The following is an 18,812-nucleotide window of genomic DNA, read 5'->3' as shown; positions in this document are numbered from 1 at the left end:
GTTTTTGTTTTTTGGCCACACCCGGTGACACTCAGGGGTTACTCCTGGCTATGCGCTCAGAAATCGCTCCTGCTTGGGGACCATGTGGGATGCCGGGGTCTGTCCAAGGCTACTGTGCGCAAGGCAGATGTCTGTCTTGTGCCACCGCTCCGACCCCTATATTATTTTCTTTGTTAAAAATTTTGGGCCACTCCCAACAGTACTCAGGAGTTACTCATAGTAGGACTCAGGAGACCATGAGAAATTATTTTATCAGGGCTGGTGAGGTGGCACTAGAGGTAAGGTGTCTGCCTTGCAAGGGCTAGCCAAGGAAGGACCACAGTTCAATCCCCTGGCGTCCCATTTAGTCCCCTCAAGCCAGGGCCAATTTCTGAGTGTGTAGCCAGGAGTAACCCCTGAGCATCAAATGGGTGTGGCCCGAAAAACCAAAAAAAAAAAAAAAAAAAAGAAAAAGAGAAATTATTTTATGGGGCCGGTGAGGTGGCGCTAGAGGTAAGGTGTCTGCCTTGCAAGTACTAGCCAAGGAAGGACCACGGTTCGATCCCCCAGCGTCCCATATGGTCCCCCCACACCAGAGGTGATTTCTGAGCGCTTAGCCAGGAGTAACCCCTGAGCATCAAACGGGTGTGGCCCCCAAAATAAAACAAAAACAAAACAAAACAAAAATTATTTTATTTTGTTTTCTTTTTTTTTTTTTGGTTTTTGGGTCACACCCAGCAGCGCTCAGGGGTTAACTCTGTGCTCAGAAATAATTTCTGGCAGGCTCGGGAGACCTGGGATGCCAGGATTCGAAACACCATCCTTCTGCATGCAAGGGAAATGCTCTACCTCCGTGCTATCTCTCCGGCCCCATTTTGTGTTTCTGGGTCACTTACATAGCTGGTCCTGCTTGGGGGACCACAGACAGCTGGGGATGGAACCTGGGGGCCCTGCATTCAAATCCTGCAATCCAGACCTTTTAGTTGCTTCTCTGGCCCTGAAAATGGATTTATTTGTTTGTTTGGGGTCTATAATCGTTGGTACTCAAGGGTTACTCCTGGCTCCTTACTCAGGAATTAACTACAGAGTAATCTCAGGGGACTATATAGATGCTAAGATGCCAGGTCGACTTATCCACTGTACTTTTGCTCTGGCCCTTGAAATGGATTTTTTTTAATGTATATGATAAAAACCTAGTAAATGCATTGAGGGGCAGGACTCCTGGTTTGGATCCTGGCTACCTCTCACTATCCTGCTGTGTGATCCCTGGGCAAATAACCTCTTCCTCAGAGCCCTTTTTCCTTTGCTCTTGCAGTGAGTGAGGTGACAACAATGGCTTAGATGGATCTTGGAAGGCAGGGTTTACCCGGGTTTATTGGACATGAGCAATGGAAAATATATATGCCATGTAAAAGTCTTCTATTTTGTTTCTTTTTTATTTACTTTTTTCTTTGAAGTTTATTTATTTTTGGTTTTTGAGCCACACCTGGCAGTGCTCAGGGGTTACTCCTGGCTATCTGCTCAGAAATAGCTCCTGGCAGGCACAGGGGACCATATGGTACGCCGGGATTCGAACCAACCACCTTTGGTCCTGGATTGGCTGCTTGCAAGGGAAACGCCGCTGTGCTATCTCTCCGGGCCTATTTAATAATATCTTTATTTAAGCACCATGATTTACAAACATTTTTGTAGATGGGTTTCAGTTATAAAAAAGAGGGCCGGAGGGCCAGGAGTAACCCCTGAGCAATGCCAGGTGTGGCCCAAAAACAAACAAACAAACAAGCAAACAAAAAAAGAGGGCTGGAGAAATAGCACAGCAGCTGATCCAGAACAGATGGTGGTTCAAATTCTGGTGCAATATGGTCCCCAGAGCCTGCCAGGAGTGATTTCTGAGCACAGAGCCAGGAGTAACCCCTGAGCGCCATCGGGTGTAACCCAAAAACCAAAAAAAAAAAAAAAAAAAAAAACAAAAACCCAACGAAAAAACAAAACCAGTTATAAAAAAGAACAACGCCCCCCTTCACCAGTACAACCTTCCCACCACCAATGCCTGCCCCCTATCTCCGTCCTCCCTTTTATTTTGTTTCTTTTTGCTTGTTTGTTTTGTTTTGTTTTTGGTTCACACAGGCAGTGCTCAGGGGTTTCTCCTGGCTCTACACTCAGAAATCGCTCCTGGGGACCAGAGAGATAGCATGGAGGTACTTTTTTTTTTTTTTTTTTTATGGAGGTACCTTTGCCTTGCATACAGAATGGTGGTGGTTCAAATCCCGGCATCCCATATGGTTCCCTAGCCTGCCAGGAGCAGTTTCTGAGTGTAGAATCAGGAGTAACCCCTGAGCGCTGCCGGGTGTGACCCAAAACCCAAAACAAAACAAAACAAATACACAAACAAAAATAGCTCCTGACAGGCACAGGGGACTATATGGGATGCAGGGATTCGAACCACTGTCCTTCTGCATTCTAGGCAAATGCTTACCTTCATGCTATCTCTCTCTGGCCCCTATTTTGTTTCTGAAGTTGCAGTCACCCTTGTATTAGTTTCACAAAAAATATTCTCGTATATTAGATTCCTTGTCCAAGTGTTTTCAGTTATTTTGCTCTGTAATGAGCAGTGTCTGGTTTTGGGATGAGCGAATGGTTTGTGAAAGTCAGAGCCACATTTATTTCTCTTGTAGGTGCTGCGGGAAGTGAAGGTACTGGCGGGGCTCCAGCACCCCAATATCGTGGGCTACCATACTGCCTGGATCGAGCATGTGCATGTCGCCTCGATGAATGGTAAGCTGGTTGGCTGCTGGCATGGGAGGGTTATTTAGGTATGGCCGTTCAATATTTATTTATTTTTGGTTTTGGGCCACACCTGGCAGCACTCAGGTTATTCCTGGCTCTGCACTCAGAAATCACTCCTGACAGTCTCTGGGGACCATATGGGATGCCGGGAATTGAACCCAGGTTGGCTGCATGCAAGGCAAACGCTCCACTGCTGTGTTATCTCTCTGACCCCAGCTGTTCAATATTTGTATCTGACATACTAAGTTGTTTACTAGGGGGTGTGAGGCAGGCCATGCTGGGATTTGAACCTCAGGTCTCTCTCATGCATGACAAATGCTCTACTACCAAGCAGCACCCTGGCTCTGATTTTATGTGTGTGTGTATTTTTTTGGGGGGGTTGGGCCACACCTGGTGGCACACAGTGTTCACTCCTGTTTCTGCACTCAGAAATCACTCCTGTCAAACTTGGGACCATATGGGAAACTGGGGATCAAACCTGGATTGGTCCTGGGTTGGCCGTGTGCAGGGCAAATGCCCTACTGCTGTGCTATCATTCTGGCCCCTGATTTTATATCTTTAAATGGTTCAGAGGAGGACATTGTAAACAAACAATGTGAGTCTGATTCCTGGCATTGCAAAAAAAACAACAGGTCAAGGAAACTGATATGGCCCTCTCAAAGTTTTTCTAAAAGGCACAGTGGAGAAGTTGCTTGCCTTGCATGCACTCAACTCAGGCCTGATTATTGACATCACATATGGTGTGATGTCACACTGAGCACACTGCCAAGAGTAATTCCTAGTGCAGAGCCGGGAGTAAACTCTGAGCATTGCTGAGTGTGACCCAAAAACAGAAAAAATTTTTCTTTCTTTTTTGGTTTTGTTTTGTTTTTGCGTCACACTGGCAATGCTCAGGTGTTACTCCTGGCTCTGCACTCAGAAATCACTCCTGGCAGGCTCGGGGGACCGTATGGGATGCCGGGATTTGAACCGCCGTCCTTCTGTATGCAAGGCAAACACCCTACCTCCATGCTCTCTCTCCAGCCCCAGAAAAATTTTTTTCTAAAGAAGAAAAGTGCTTAGGCACTTACTGAGCCTCACACAGTGACTATGGGGTCTCCCCAGAATATGGGAGACCCTGGTAGATGCTCCTTATGGCTCTAAGTTCAATTTTATTGAAAGGCAATATTTTGAGGACTGAGTGATGATAGCACAGCAGAGAGTCTTGCAAACAACAAGACCCAGGTTCAATTCCTGGCATCCTATAGGGTCTCGTGAGCCTCCCAGGAGTGATTTCTGAGTGCAGAGTCAGGAGTAACCCCTGAACACTACAGGGTGTAGCCCCCCCCCAAAAAAAAAATTATTGTTGCTTTGTTTTGGGACTATCCCCAGCAGTGCTTTCATGTTTCTCTTGTCTCTGCACTCAGGAATTTCTCCTGGCTATACTTGGGGACCATAGGGGATTGAACCCAGGTCAGCGTTTTGCAAGCACCTTCCCTGCTGTGCTATCACTCTGGCCCCTGCACATGCTTTTTGGCATGGCATGTGACTTGGATGCAGGAATTTGCTGCTTGACACTAACTCTTGTCCATCTGTTCCTCAGGGAGAACCTCTTTTCAGCTGCCATCCTTGGAAGTCATCTCTGAGCCAAGAACTGGGCCGGAGCTGTGGTGGGTGCTCCTTGTACTATCTGCGGGGAGTCAGGGTTCGCCTGTGTCCGTTATTAGTGGGTGACCCTTAGGGAGGCTACAAATTTTTTACTGAGTGTCCATTTCTTTCTTCTCTAGCTATTTCCTTCGTCGTTTGCTTTTTTTTTTTTTTTTTCCTTCCCAAAGGGACCACCACCAGTGTTGCCAGGGGGTGCCCAGGGCCATCTCCAAGATACATGGCCAGGCTAGCTGCTCCTGACTCAGTGCCTTGCGCTGCCCAGGGTGGCTCTCGGATGCTGAGGCGCCAGGAGGTGCTGGGGAAAGTTGTGATGGGAAAGTCATGATTTTCTCTCAGTGGCTTCCTAGCACAAGGTCCAGCATCACTAGCTGCTGTGTCCAAGCAGCCTCACATTCCCCTATTGGGGGGTTACCTTTTATTCTCTGTGTCTGCACACCTATCTGTCTGTTTTGAACTGTACCCCACGATGCTCAGAGGCTATTCCTGACTGTTCTGGACTGAATCCTGGCAGTGGTGAGGGGAACCATATGTGGTGCTGGAGATCAAACCAGGATCCCGCTTTGCATGGAAAGCTCCTTAACCTTGGACCATCTTGCTGCCCCCTGCCAATGTTTATATCAGTTCTGTGGTGGGGGAGACAATGTCTCCCCACACCTTTCCTGGGATTTTTGAGTTACATTTGATTTTTTTCCTCCTCAACAAGGATTTGTTGTCTTCTCTTTTGGTGGGGGCATTGGAGGGGGAGCTTGGGTCTCCTGCACTCACAGCATGTGCTCTAGCCCTGCCATGTACCGTGTTTTTGTTTTGTTTTGTTTTGTTTTAATTTTTGGGTCACACCTGGTGGCATCCTATAGGGTCCCCTGAGCCTCCCAGGAGTGATTTCTGAGTGCAAAGTAAGGAGTAACCTCTGAGCACTTCTGTGCTCAGAAGTCGCTCCTGGCAGGCTAGGGGGACCATATGGGATGCCGGGATTAGAACTAGGGTTCATCCTATGTTGGCCACATGCAATGCAAAACGCCTTACCACTGTACTATTGCTCCAGCCCCAACCTGCCATGTACCTTTACTGTTGTTTCTTCATCTTCTACAGGGATGAGTATGATGCTGAGAAAGCCAGAAGTAGCAGTAGTGGTTCCTCTATCATCTTCGCTGACCCCTCCTCAGAAAGAGAGCAACAGCCTTTTGGGGGTGACCTGGTAGCTCCCAATAATAGACTGGCGAACTATGTGCCCCGCCACGTAGCCAAGTCATCTCCAGGGCACCCAGACAGCGATTTGTCGTCTAGCTCGATGGTTGGGCCTGGGCTGCCAGCGCCACTTGACTCTGACACCGAGGATGATTTCACAGCCACTTCCAGCGAGGAGTCCTCGGGAGAGAACCGGAACTTGTTGGGCCAGACAGAGATGTGTCAGGTGTGTCTTTAGAGCACTCCTCTCCTCTCTTCTCCCCTGCTCACCCTCTTCAGGGGGTGAGATGTGGCCTGACTTACCCATCCTCCCCTACTCCTGCCTGGGCCCTTCTCACACTTTCTAGTGGGACACACCTTTGTAGGTATTCCCTGTTTTATTAACCTAGAGCCTATTCTGATTCCTGCCCATGTTGCTTCCTTCTTTATTCCTGTCTCTGTTGATTCTTCAGCTGGACGCATCATTCATCTATTTTTGTTGTAAGATAACCCCATGTTATATAAATATATTTTCGCATCAGATGTCCCATATTGGGAGGTGATATTAGGACAGCTGGTCAGTCCTTAGTATACACTTGTCGTTAACACTGATTTGTGTGTGACCTCCAAGGATGCCATCATTTGTGTTTTTTGTTTTGTTTTGTTTTGTTTTTGCATCATTTGTGTTTTTTTTTTAAAAAGAACATTTGAATTTTCAGGCCCGGGATATAGCTTAGGAGGGCCGAAGCACAGGCATTGCTTGCTGAGCCCTAGGTTGGACCCCTGACATTGCATGGGCCTGAGGCCTGCTGGAGCAATTCCGTAGTGGAGTTGGTGTGGCTTCCCCAAAACTAAACATCAAGAAACTTAGACTTTAACTAGGTCTACACATAATTTGTCATGTTTGCCAGTACTGTAGTCCCTTGTTATACAAATGCAGAATAAATTCTCTGGAAATGTGGACAGCTGTGTCTTTTATATGAGGCACAGGCCTTGAATAGGGTCACCCAAACACAAGGAAGTTAAGTATGAAGGCCTTGAAATAAGAATCCTGTGATTTCTTTATATTATTTTGGAACATTTTCCTAGTTTTCTCAATGAGCATAATCTTTGCTTAGCTTTTCCTGAACTAGTTATTAGTCAGTGCAAAGCTCTCCAAAGCTTGTGCAAATGTTAGGGTACACAGAACCCCAAAAAGCCATTCTTTGACACTTCATTTATTTATTTATTTAATTTATTTATTTATTTATTTATTTATTTTTTTTTTTTTTTTTTTTTTGGTTTTTGGGCCACACCCGGTAACGCTCAGGGGTTACTCCTGGCTATGCGCTCAGAAGTCGCTCCTGGCTTGGGGGACCATATGGGACACCGGGGGATCGAACCGCGGTCCGTCCAAGGCTAGCGCAGGCAAGGCAGGCACCTTACCTTTAGCGCCACCGCCCGGCCCTAATTTATTTATTTTTGTAGTTTTTGGGTCACACCCGGCAGTGCTCAGGGTTTTTTCCTGGCTCCGTGCTCAGAAATTGCCCCTGGCAGGCACAGAGGACCATATGGGACGCCGGGATTCGAACCATGACCTTCTGCATGAAAGGCAAACGCCCTACCTCCATGCTATCTCTCCAGCCCCGACACTTCATTCATTTATTTATTTTTCACTTTATTTATTTATTTTTTGGAAATTGAGCCACACCCGATGACACTCAAGGGTTACTCCTGGCTATGTGCTCAGAAATCGCTCCTGGCTTGGGGGACGCCGGAAACCGAGGTCTGTCCTAGGGTAGCTGCATGCAAGACAAACACCCTACCACTGCGCCACTGCTCTGACTCCATTCTTTGACACTTTACACAGTTTCTTTACAATGTTAGAGCACCCATTCCTTCGCCACTGTCTTTTCACTTCACCAACGCCCCCTGACCTTCCCCTGCTCCTTATCCTGCCTCTCTGGCAGACACATATTTTTGTTTGTTTTTGGGCCACACCCAGTGATGCTCAGGGGTTACTCCTGGCTACATGCTCAGAAATTGCTCCTGGTGAGGTGGAAGAGATAGCACAGTGGTAGGGCATTTGCCTTGCACGCGACCAACCCAGGATGGATGGTGGTTTGAATCCCCACATCCCATATGGTCTCCTGAGCCTGCCAGGAGCGATATTTGAGTGCATAGCCAAGAGTAACCCCTGAGTGCTGCCGCCACAGAGTGTGACCCAAAAACAAAACAAAATAAAACAACAACAACAAAAATCGCTCCTGGCTTGGGGGACCATATGGAATACTGGGGGATTGAACCGCAGTCTGTCCTAGATTGGCTGCGTGCAAGGCAAACACCTTGCCACTGCATCACTGCTCCAGCCCCATGGCAGACACATTTCTTTTTTTTTTTTTTTTTTTTGGTTTTTGGGTCACACCTGGCAGTGCTCAACAGTTACTTCTGGCTCTGCACTCAGAAATCGCTCCTGGCAGGCTCAGGGGACCATATGGGATGTCGGGTTTCAAACCACCATCTTTCTGCATGAAAGGCAAAATCCTACTTCCATGCTATCTCTCCGGCCCCGAAGACACATTTCTTTTCCTTTTAGGCTCTGGGGTTTGCAGGACTGTCACTGTAGGGGTATCATGATATCACTGTCCCTCCTTTCAGCAATCATTTCTTATCCAGTGATCACTTCCCACTGTTATTGCCATGGTGACCACTTTAGAAAATACTTCTGTGAGCAAACTGGTCTCTGGCACTGTGTCACATGGAGAGCTGCCCTGTGATCCCTGGCCATTGGACTAGATAGGCCTGTTAAGTGCAGCATCCTCGTCTGTCTCCTTCATTCTACTTTGGTCTTTTGAGTGCTGGCTTGGGCTGGTGTCGTGGCTCATTGGGTGAGTGACAGTGTCCCCTGGGCTGTCCCCCCAGGTGCAGTACCACCTGATGCTCCACATCCAGATGCAATTGTGCAAGCGTTCACTGTGGGACTGGATCGTGGAGAGAAACACACGGGATCGGGAGTGCATGGACGAAGCATCTTGTAAGAATCCTCTGCGCCGCTGCTCCGGTACTGCCAGGGACTGTGCTGGGAAAAGCCTGTCTGTTAAGCCAGAGTTATGCACAGTATGAGTGAGCCCTGAGCCAGGAGTCAGCCCTGAGCAAGAGTCAGGAGTGAACCCTGAGCAGAGCCAGGAGTCAGCCTTTAGCACAGCAGAAGCGATCCTAGAGTACCACCAGGAGTGAGCACAGGAATGAGCCCTAAAAACTGTCAGGAGTGAATCCTGAGCAGAGAGCATGGAGTGATCCTTGAGCATGGAGCCTGAGTAATCCCTGGTTATTACCAGAAGTGTTCCCTGAGTGCAGAGCTGGAAGTAAGCCCTGAGCACAGGACCAAGAGTGATTTCAGAGCACAGAGCAGGGAGTGAGCCCTGAGCACTGCCAGATATAGCCCAAAACCCAAACCAAAAGCAGGACTAGAATGGAGAGCCTGACAAATGTGACTTCTGTGGCTGTCAAGGTCCCGACAGTGATGTCGGCCCTTACTGATGGCATGTCTTTTTTTTTTTTTTTTGTGGGGGGGGGGCCACACCCAGCCAGCGGTGCTCAGGGGTTATTCCTGCTCAGAAATAGCTCCTGGCAGGCACAGGGGACCATATGGGACACCGGGATTTGAACCAACCACCTTAGGTCCTGGATCGGCTGCTTGCAAGGCAAATACTGCTGTGCTATCTCTCCGGGCCCAGTGACGGCATGTCTTAGAGAAGCAGGGAGGTCTAGCACCATCTCTCTTGGCTTCTCTTTCCCTGGGCATGGCCTATGATGGGAGAAACAGGTCCCGTTAGTGGGGACAGTGTAGAATTGCTGACGAGTACTTCTCAGAATTGCCAAGGCCATTACCCTAAAGAGGACAAGTCTGAGAGACTGTCACAGACCAGGATCATCAAATAGGCCCTGACAACCTGGATGGAATCATGGGACAGAAGCAGTATTTTAGGTAATGGCTGGGAATAGCAGCTGGGTGACAGCCTGCGTCACCTGTAATGCAAGGTGTTTGGTCTGGATGATCTCACTTTTTTTTTTCTTTTTTCTTTTTTTTTTTTTTTTTTTTTGGGGGGGGGGGCCCACACCCGGCGGTGCTCAGGGATTACTTCTGGCTGTCTGCTCAGAAATAGCTCCTGGCAGGCACGGGGGACCATATGGGACACCGGGATTCGAACCAACCACCTTTGGTCCTGAATCGGCTGCTTGCAAGGCAAACACCACTGTGCTATATCTCCGGGCCCACTTTTTTCTTTTTTTTTCTTTTTTTTTTTTTTTTTTTGATGTGTGTGTGTTGGGGGGGGGGTTGGGCCATGGTCAGTGGTGCTCAGGGCTTACTCCTAGCTTTGTCCTCAGTTCTCAGGATCACTCCTGTGGTGCTCAGGGGGGCACATGAGGTGCCTGGATCTAAATGGTGTCTACCATGTGCAGGGCAAATGCCCCTTGGACCTGCTCGGTAAATTTAACACTTCTATAAAACAATCAGCCTTGGGCCAAATAGTGCTAGGGCTGAGATGGTATTTTAGAAAATGTTTGCTATCTAACTGTTTAGTTTCAGAAGCAAAAATGTGACATACAATTGTATTTTTGCTTTGAGGTCCTTATGTGATGGCCAGTGTTGCAATGAAAATCTTTCAGGAGTTGGTGGAAGGTGTATTTTACATACACAGCATGGGGATTGTGCACAGAGACCTAAAGGTAAGTGGAGTGCCTGCTGGGGAGAAGCTATGGCAGCTTCTGGTAAGAAGGATATGTTGGGAGCCCTGTGAACAGAAGTTGACACATGCTAATTGTGTGCTCATGTTCTCGGGCTTATTATTACTTTTTTTTTTTTTTTTGGTTTTTGGGCCACACCCAACGGTGCTCAGGGGTTACTCCTGGCTGTCTGCTCAGAAATAGCTCCTGGCAGGCACGGGGGACCATATGGGACACCGGGATTTGAACCAACCACCTTTGGTCCTGGATCGGCTGTTTGCAAGGCAAATGCCGCTGTGCTATCTCTCCGGGCCCCCTATTGCTGATTTTTAAAACACATTAAGATTGGGGATTTAGGGGCCGGAGAGATAGCCTGGAGGTAAGGTGTCTGCCTTCCAGGCAGAAGGACGATGGTTCAAATCCCGACATCCCATATGGTCCCCCGTGCCTGCCAGGGTGGTTTCTGAGCATAGAGCCAGGAGTAACCCCTGAGCGCTGCTGGATATGGCCCTCCCCCAAAAAAAGATTGGGGATATATAGTTCAGTAGTAGAGGGCTTGACTTTCAAGAATAAAGCCCTTGGTTTAATCCCTGGCATGGCAAAAATAAACAACATAAAACCAAAAGCATAAAATATAAAAACAAAAAACTCTTTAATGACTATAATTTATATACACACACAAAAATCAAGGAGAGAAAATACATTCACTTCTTTGATATGCTCTAAATTATTTTGATGCATTTTGGGAGGCAAAAATTAAATCAGAGAGCCATAGCCAATCCAGGACAGACCAGGGTTTAGTCCCTGGTATCCCGTATGGTCCCCTGAGCCTGCCAGGAGAGATTTCTTTTTATTTTTTCCTGTTTTTTTTTTTTTTTTGGGGGGGTGGGTGGCCCACACCCTGTGACTCTCAGGGGTTACTCCTGGCTATGCACTCAGAAATCACTCCTGGTGGGCCCAGAGAGATAGCACAGCGGTGTTTGCCTTGCAAAGCAGCCGATCCAGGACCTAAGGTGGTTGGTTCGAATCCCGGTGTCCCATATGGTCCCCCCGTGCCTGCCAGGAGCTATTTCTGAGCAGACAGCCAAGAGTAACCCCTGAGCACCGTCGGGTGTGGCCCAAAAACCAAAAAAAAAAAAAAAAAATCACTCCTGGCTTGAGGGACCATATGGGAAGCTGGGGGATCGAACCGTGGTCCGTCCTAGGCTAGCATTTGCAAGGCAGACGCCTTACTTCTAGGGCCACCACTCTGGCCCGAGCCAGGAGAGATTTCTAAGTGCAGAACCAGGAGTAACCTGGGTGCCGCTGGGTATGGTCCCCTTCAAAAAAAATGAAATCACAGGAAATATGGGGCCAGTGAGATGCTACAGTGGGTAGTGTACTTGTCTTACACTAGGCTGACCTGATTGAATCCCCGGTATGCTATGTGGTCTCTCCAGGAGTGATCTCTGCTGTGTCTGGACCCAAAAAGCAAACAAACAAACAAATCACAGAAAGTGCATTTAAAAGGAACAAAGGTTAGGGGCCCGAGTGATAGAGTAATAGCACAGTGGTAAGGACTTCTAAGCTCAGAGCCTGGAGTAACTCCTGAGCTCCTCCAGAAATGATTCAAACACCAAAAACAAAAACCAAAAACAAAAGGAACAAAGGAACAAAGCAAATCATGTTTATTTTTGAAAAGCTTTCGAAACTATTGTTTGGACACTTGGGATATCCAAGATGATGGTTTAAGACTTCCTGGGTTTGTGGAGCGAGAACAAATGACCTGCAGTTCACTAGCATTGTAAAACTTGGGAGGCGTTGCTCATTTTAGGAGCTGAGTGGTGCCTTGCTACCATACACGAACTGATACATCTTCTTGGGAAGTAGTGCCTTTAGTCTATGTTGGTGCCTCTCCCCGTACAGGCTCAGGAGGCTTATCTTGCATATGTCCTTAAGGGACAGGAGTGTTTGGGACCGCTGGATAAGCTTTTTCCGCAGGATGTTGAACTCGGGCTGCATGAGGCCTTCAGGCAGACGGCCCTGGTCATTGGTCAGCCGCAGAGGATATGTACACTGGAGCAGGCGGTTCAGAAGCAGCTTTTTGCTGACATTGGGGGTGCACTGGAGGAACATGTAGAGAGCTGATTCCTGGTGTACCGTCAGAAGATTGACATTAGCTCCGGAATTCAGCAAGAGGTAGATTATTTTCTCTCTGCCTCCGAAACATGCTATGTGGATGGCCGCCTGGCCTTCTCTGTCCTGGGTGTTGATCTTGGCCCCGTGCACCAGCAGCAGCTGGATGCAGCTGAGCCCCACTTTCAGCTGTTGGCCCACCTTACCAGAGGCGGCGCTCACGGCCCGATGAAGAGCCGTGCTCCCTGACCTGTCGACCTGGTTGACATTGGCCCCACATCCAATGAGCCTCGTCAGCATGTCCCAATTGAGGATATATGCAGCCGCGTGCAGCGCTGTCATGCCATCATTATTGGCAGCATTAATCTGGACCCTGTTTTGGAGCAAAATGGAGAAAACCGGAGAGATCTTGTGGTTGGTGGCCAGTTGGCGCAGGTTGCCTGTACTGCTACTGGGCATGTGAGTGTCCAGGCTGTGTTCATATTCACACAGGATGAGGAGACACAATGTTGCGGCGCGCTGCTTCTTTATCTTCAGGATTCTTTGGATTCGGCTCTTGGGGTCTATGCACAGGGAGGAAGAGTCGTGACAGTTCAGGAGCAATCGTTGAAGTGCTGTGAAGCCTTCCGCATCCCTGGAACAGGAATTGATTGACAATTACAACTCGGCTCGTGCTGGCCAAAGCCCACAGCGGGGAATCTTAGGAGGCTTCAGTGTTGTTCTGCTTCTCACGAAGGGGACCCAACTCAAGCTTCATATAAATAATGCGCCTGTGTAGCATCCTGAAACCTGAGGGGTCAAGGCTAACTCACTTGAGTAGTCACTTTAGCAGGGGTCTCAAATTCAATTTACCTGGGGGCCGCAGGAGGCAAAGTCAGGGTGATCCTTGAGTGCAAAGTCAGTAGTAAGCCTTGAACATTGGGGGGTGTGACCCAAACAACTAAAACAAAACAAAACAAAAAAAGATTCCTCTAGGGCAGGGCCACAAAATGTTGTACGGAGGGCCGCAAATGGCCTGCGGGCCGCGAGTTTGAAACCCCTGCTTTAGGGGAAGGGGCATAGATCTGTCTTATGGTTTCGTGGTTTCAGTATATCATGGTGCTCGGGTCCCAGAGTGCCTTGGAGCATCAGTGACCACTTCCTGGAGACCTTGTTGCAAAGTTCTCTCTCCATGAGATTGATGGCCTCTGCCACACTGGGCCTTAATTATTGATTCCCATGGTACAGCCCCTGCCGGGTCTGACAGGCATGGATGTGGGCATGAGCTGACCGGACACAGACACTCAAGCCATTTCCAAGCCATTTCCACGGCTCTGCCTGGTTCCTGGCCTTTTTATCCATGTGGGTGGGTGTGAGTATTGTTGCTGACTTGGTATGTGTGGGTGGCTGGGGTGGCATGTGGGTCCCATACTCCCAACGTTAGGGAAACATTGTCATTTTCTGCTCTGGCCATAGGGAAACATTTTCATTTTCTGCTCCGGCCACTGAGTTCTCAAGCTGACCTTCTGTCCTTCGTTTTGGCTGTGGTGAGGGAGTGTTTCTGAGGCTCTGTCAACCCGGCCTGAGAGGATGTTATTGGCACATCTGTCTATCCCTGGGTTCTGTGGCCATACCACCTATGTGTGTGTGTTCTCCCACCCCCCACCCTCCGCTCCACTCCGTCTCCCCAGTGGATCAGAAAGATGTAGACATCCTGTGAATGAGAATTAGGGATTGTGTGAGTGGGGAAAGGAAGCGTGGAGTGCTGGGGAGAATCAGTGGGGGGTGGGCCAACTTTCTGGAGGGCTGGTGGGGAAGGACTTAAGTGGAAAGTTGGGGAGTCCTGGGCGCAGAGGGGAGAACAAGGCTGGCCAGGTGTGCTTTTGGTGAGCATGCGCGACCTCTGTGTGAGTGTCCCCCTGGGCTCGCTCAAGGTCAGGTCTTGACTGGGGGTGAGAGACATGCTTCTCTCTGGGACACTTCAGGCACCAAGGGGAGCCAGACCTGTCCAGTCCCAGCTTCCCCAGTGGAAAGTGGAGGAATGAAGTGCACTTACCTGACTTTGGGGTTGGCACCAAGTTGCAGCAGGCAGAGCAGGCTTTTTGCTTTGTGGTACTCGGCGGCCAGGTGGATGGGTGCCCCTGTGCATGGCTGTATCACAGGAAAGCAGGCGAAGAGGCTGTGTCATGACCCAAGACAGTGCTGGAACATACCTTGTCCCCACCCACCCTAGCCCACACTACCCGGGAGCCATGACTTTAGATAGTAAAATCTGTCACTTGCACATGGCCACATGGCCTTGTCACAAGGCTACAGAAATAGAAAGTGGTGGACATTGATTCTTCCAGAGAAAACTGGAACCCTGCACTTGCCTTGCACGCCAGAGTCAGAAGGGCCCCGAGTTCTTCCACACCCCCAAACTAACTGCTCCTCAGCATGGGGGGTGAAAAGCCCATCAGTCCTAAAGGAACCCATTGGATTGTGGGTTTTCTTTTGTTTTTGGTTGTTAGGAGTGGGGGAAGGAGATAATTTTCCTGGCTCAATTTTTGTCTTTCTTTTGGGGAGATGGTTGTTTGGGGCTCTTTCTGACTCTGTGTTCAGGAGTGACCTTGGCTGTACTCAGGGTCATATGTGGAGCTAGGATTCAAACAGGGTCTCAGGCATCTCTGTTGCATGGTGGCCTCTCACCTTCAGCTTAGCTTTGGGTTTCTTCACTTTTTTTTTTTTTTTTTTTGGTGGTTTTTGGGTCACACCCGGCAGTGCTCAGGGGTTATTCCTGGCTCCAGGCTCAGAAATTGCTCCTGGCAGGCACGGGGACCATATGGGACGCCGGGATTCAAACTGATGACCTTCTGCATGAAAGGCAAATGCCCTACCTCCATGCTATCTCTCCAGCCCCGGGTTTCTTCACTTTGCCAACTCCTAAAAATCAGCTGGAAATCCCACCCTTGCAGGAAGTCAGAGGCCTATTTAATAGAGCAGCTTATGTGGCAACTCTGGGACAACAGATGGAGACTAGGCCTAGGGGTCCAGTGGTCCTTCAGAGCCGTGACTTGAGCCCCCCTCTCTGAATGGACCTTGAGGTGCTGCCACTCTAGGGCAAGGAAGGTGGCAGGAAGTGGGCCCTGAAGTTGGCTCTGGGGGATCGGGGCCCCGGGTACCTGGTGGATCTTCAGCCCTCGCCTGAGGATGATGGTCGGCAGGAATAGGGGATGGTCCACACAGCAACCCCACAGCAGCCAGCGGATGGCTGTGCAGTCCTCATGCAGGATGGCCACACAGAGATCCTCAGTTAGCCTGTTGAAGCTCCTCTGCACCTTTCTGCTACTCTGGAGTATGTTCATGAGTACAACACAGAAGGCACCAGGGCCCTCCTGCTCAGAATCAGACAGTGTGGAATCTCTGGGATGCCTTGGTTTATTTCTTTGAAGGTTCTAGAATTGTGGGGCTGGTATCCGGGAGCACAGTTTGTTTTCATATCAGGCTTTTTCAAATTGCATTCCTCTATCAGTGTGCCAGGTTTGAAACCGAGATATTTTAGAACTTACTACTTAAGAAACAGGAACATCACGAGGGTTGGTGTGGGTAGGACACTTGCCTTGAGTGTATCCAACTGGACTTTGAGCACTGCTGAACACTACCTGAGCACTGCCAGAAGTGATTCCTTAGTGCAGAGCCAGGATAACCCTGAGCATCGCTGGGTGTGGCCCCAAAGTTTTTCACACACTAATTAGGGCCAGGAAGGGGGTTTGTAGAGCTCTTTGTACACACGTGGTTCCCCTGTAAAATCCCCACGCATTGTGAAATCACCCCAAACCTTATCTCCATCCCCAGACAGACAGGTCTTATGCAGGAAGGGTAGCCACGAAGAATTAATAAACCAAGCCAGTTAGGAGAGAGACATAGAGCTTCTGCCTTGCCTGTGGTTCCTCTGAATGCACCAAGCAAAACTGCTTTCTTTATTCTCCCAGAACCAAATATACCAGGGTGGAGCAAGTTAGAGTGATTAGGGTGGGCTTTTATATATCCAAGGGATAGGTTTAAAGAGGAAGATGGGGGGATACTTTTGTTTTGGGTTAATAGTTGGTATATTATAATCCCCCATTCTATCACTGCTAGAAGTAACTCCCCAACATTACCAGGTATGTCCCCAAGACAATAAATCAGCGTATGCTTATGTGTATGAGTGCAATTTAGAGCACCTCTAGTGTTTAGGGATTACTCTTGGCAGTACTCGGGGACCCTCTGGAATGCTGGGGATAGAATCAAGGTCAGCTCTGTGCAAGGCAGGCACCCTCCCCTCCCCACTGTCGTATTTCTCCGTCCTTTACTTTGCACTTTTGAGGAAGGACTTGCTCCTAGGTAGAAAATTGCTGATACGGACAGGTTATTACTGATTATTCTATGAACATGAAGGAGTTTACTTGTTTATTTGCAGCCCAGGAACATTTTCCTTCACGGTCCTGACCAGCAAGTGAAAATTGGAGACTTTGGCCTGGCCTGCACGGACCTCATCCAGAGGAACTCAGACTGGACCACTGCTGAGGGGGAGAGTGAGTCTGCTGTTTGGGTGGTACCTGTGTACACTGAGCAGGGCCATGGCTGCACTCTGCTGCGTTCCAGGGCACTTGCATACTAGAGAGTGAAGGGGAGAGAGAGTCATGGTGGTGTTGGGCACTGAAAGCACCTCGAGTTGGCATCCCCTCATCCCCTTGACATAAGTGGGATGACTGGCCTGTGACTTCTTCATTGCAGGGATGCCAGCTCATACTTCCAGAGTGGGGACCTGCCTCTACGCATCACCCGAGCAGTTGGAAGGGTCTGAGTACGATGCCAAGGTAGGAATTACTGCCTGTATCTTATTTGTTGGACTTTTGGGCCACTGCCAGCAATTCCCTGAGGCTTGCTCTCTCAGGATTTGCTTAGGAACCAGGTCTGAAGGGAGGAACCACTGGAGCCCCAGGATCAAACCTTGCACCTCAGCCCTTATACTAGCTCTCTGGCCTCAGGACCTGGAGCTTTTTGTATTCTTTTGGGACTTACGATCTAGATGCATGTAACAAGTACTTATGTTTGTGGATGTTCGGGTGTGTTTAGGGGTTTTAGCTCTGAACATCATCCACCACATCAAGGGACCTTGTCAGATGCCTCAGTCTTCAGTGGTATGGCCACTCACTGTCAGTGTCCAAGGTGGCAATGGTGACACTTCCGGTTGCTTTCATTTAGGTGGCTGGTTCCACCACTTTGCCTTTGAGGAGGGGGAGTTGCCTGCTGCATCCTGTGTTGGGAGACCCTGTGTGGTTTGGTCTTAGAGGCCCTTCAAAGACAGGAACCTCATCCTTGCCCTCCTACCCACAACGTCCATCCTCGGGCACGCACTCGGGGTGCAGGGAAGTCTCCTCTTCCTCCTCCTCCTCCTCCTAATGGTGTTCCCTTCTTGCAGTCAGACATGTATAGCCTGGGTGTCATTCTGCTGGAGCTCTTCCAACCCTTTGAGACGGAGATGGAGCGGGCGCACGTGCTGACTCGGGCAAGAGTGGGGCAGCTGCCTGAAACCCTGGGCAGGAGGTGCCCTGTGCAAGCCAAGTATATCCAGCAGCTGACGAAGCGGAACTCGTCCCAGCGGCCATCTGCTGAACAGCTGCTGCAGAGCCAACTCTTCCAGACCCCTAGCAACGTGCGTATGGCTGAGTGGGCTGGTGGGGTGCTATGGGAGGCTTTCGGGGACACCTTTTATTTTTGTTTTTTGTTTTTGTTTTTTTGGGTCATACCCGTTTGACGCTCAGGGATTACTCCTGGCTATGCGCTCAGAAATCGCCCCTGGCTTGGGGGGACCATATGGGACACCAGAGGATCGAACCTCGGTCCTTCCTATGCTAGCGCTTGCAAGGCAGACACCCTACCTCTAGCGCCACCTTCCCGGCCCCTTTCGGGGACACCTTTGATGGAGCTTAGGTGAAGGTGTCTGAAAAGAAGGTGGCAGTGCTCTTGGCTTTGTTGGCCCACGGAGCAGGACAGTCCTTCCATAGTGCCCTAAGGACCTGGTTGCAACTTCTGGCCAAGTTAGAGGGTTCTTGAATCTTTCCTGCTCTGGCCTCTCACCTCTTACATGTCGTGACAGACTTGGGTGAGGACCACTGTCATCTCTGAGCTGGCCCTGGGCAATCAGGTTGTAGAGTAGATTGGCAGTGTGGGGGCTCTGGTCTGTCCTGCTGGGGTGGGCGTGGTGCAGGCCTCACTCCCCCCATTTCCACTCCTTCACCTGCTGTGGGGCAAGGATAGGCTTGATGCATGTCACTGGGAGCACAACACAGCCCCTCTCTTCCACTGGATGCTTGGGACTTTTCTTTTTTTTTTGTTTTGTTTTTTTTTTTCGTTTTTGTTTTTGGGTCACACCCGGCAGCGCTCAGGGGTTACTCTTGGTTCTATGCTCA

The 18,812-nt window shown here is 49.3% G+C and overlaps 2 protein-coding genes across 5 annotated transcripts in view; one reads left to right on the top strand and one right to left on the bottom strand.

The window, feature by feature from the left end:
- USP42 (ubiquitin specific peptidase 42) overlaps window positions 1–18,812 on the bottom strand; it is a 204,892-nt gene that overhangs the window by 87,297 nt on the left and 98,783 nt on the right. The window lies entirely within an intron of this gene.
- Window positions 1–18,812, top strand: part of EIF2AK1 (eukaryotic translation initiation factor 2 alpha kinase 1) — a 29,777-nt gene that overhangs the window by 9,138 nt on the left and 1,827 nt on the right. For 2 of the 4 annotated variants that reach the window (XM_049788609.1, XM_049788612.1), the window contains 8 exons: window positions 2,655–2,754; window positions 4,349–4,415; window positions 5,503–5,824; window positions 8,479–8,617; window positions 10,187–10,287; window positions 16,817–16,931; window positions 17,134–17,216; window positions 17,822–18,055. In XM_049788609.1, the coding sequence (XP_049644566.1) occupies window positions 2,655–2,754; window positions 4,349–4,415; window positions 5,503–5,824; window positions 8,479–8,617; window positions 10,187–10,287; window positions 16,817–16,931; window positions 17,134–17,216; window positions 17,822–18,055 (1,161 nt within the window). Of the gene's footprint in view, window positions 1–2,654; window positions 2,755–4,348; window positions 4,416–5,502; window positions 5,825–8,478; window positions 8,618–10,186; window positions 10,288–16,816; window positions 16,932–17,133; window positions 17,217–17,821; window positions 18,070–18,287; window positions 18,643–18,812 lie in introns of those variants that run through there. The other 2 variants (XM_049788611.1, XM_049788610.1) reach the window with 2 other exon arrangements.

This window comes from Suncus etruscus, chromosome 15 (assembly GCF_024139225.1).
Source record: "Suncus etruscus isolate mSunEtr1 chromosome 15, mSunEtr1.pri.cur, whole genome shotgun sequence".
In the NCBI taxonomy this organism is placed as follows: Eukaryota; Metazoa; Chordata; class Mammalia; order Eulipotyphla; family Soricidae; genus Suncus; species Suncus etruscus.
The sequence above is the reverse complement of the archived record's forward strand: the minus strand, read 5'-3'. Positions and strand labels throughout refer to the sequence as shown.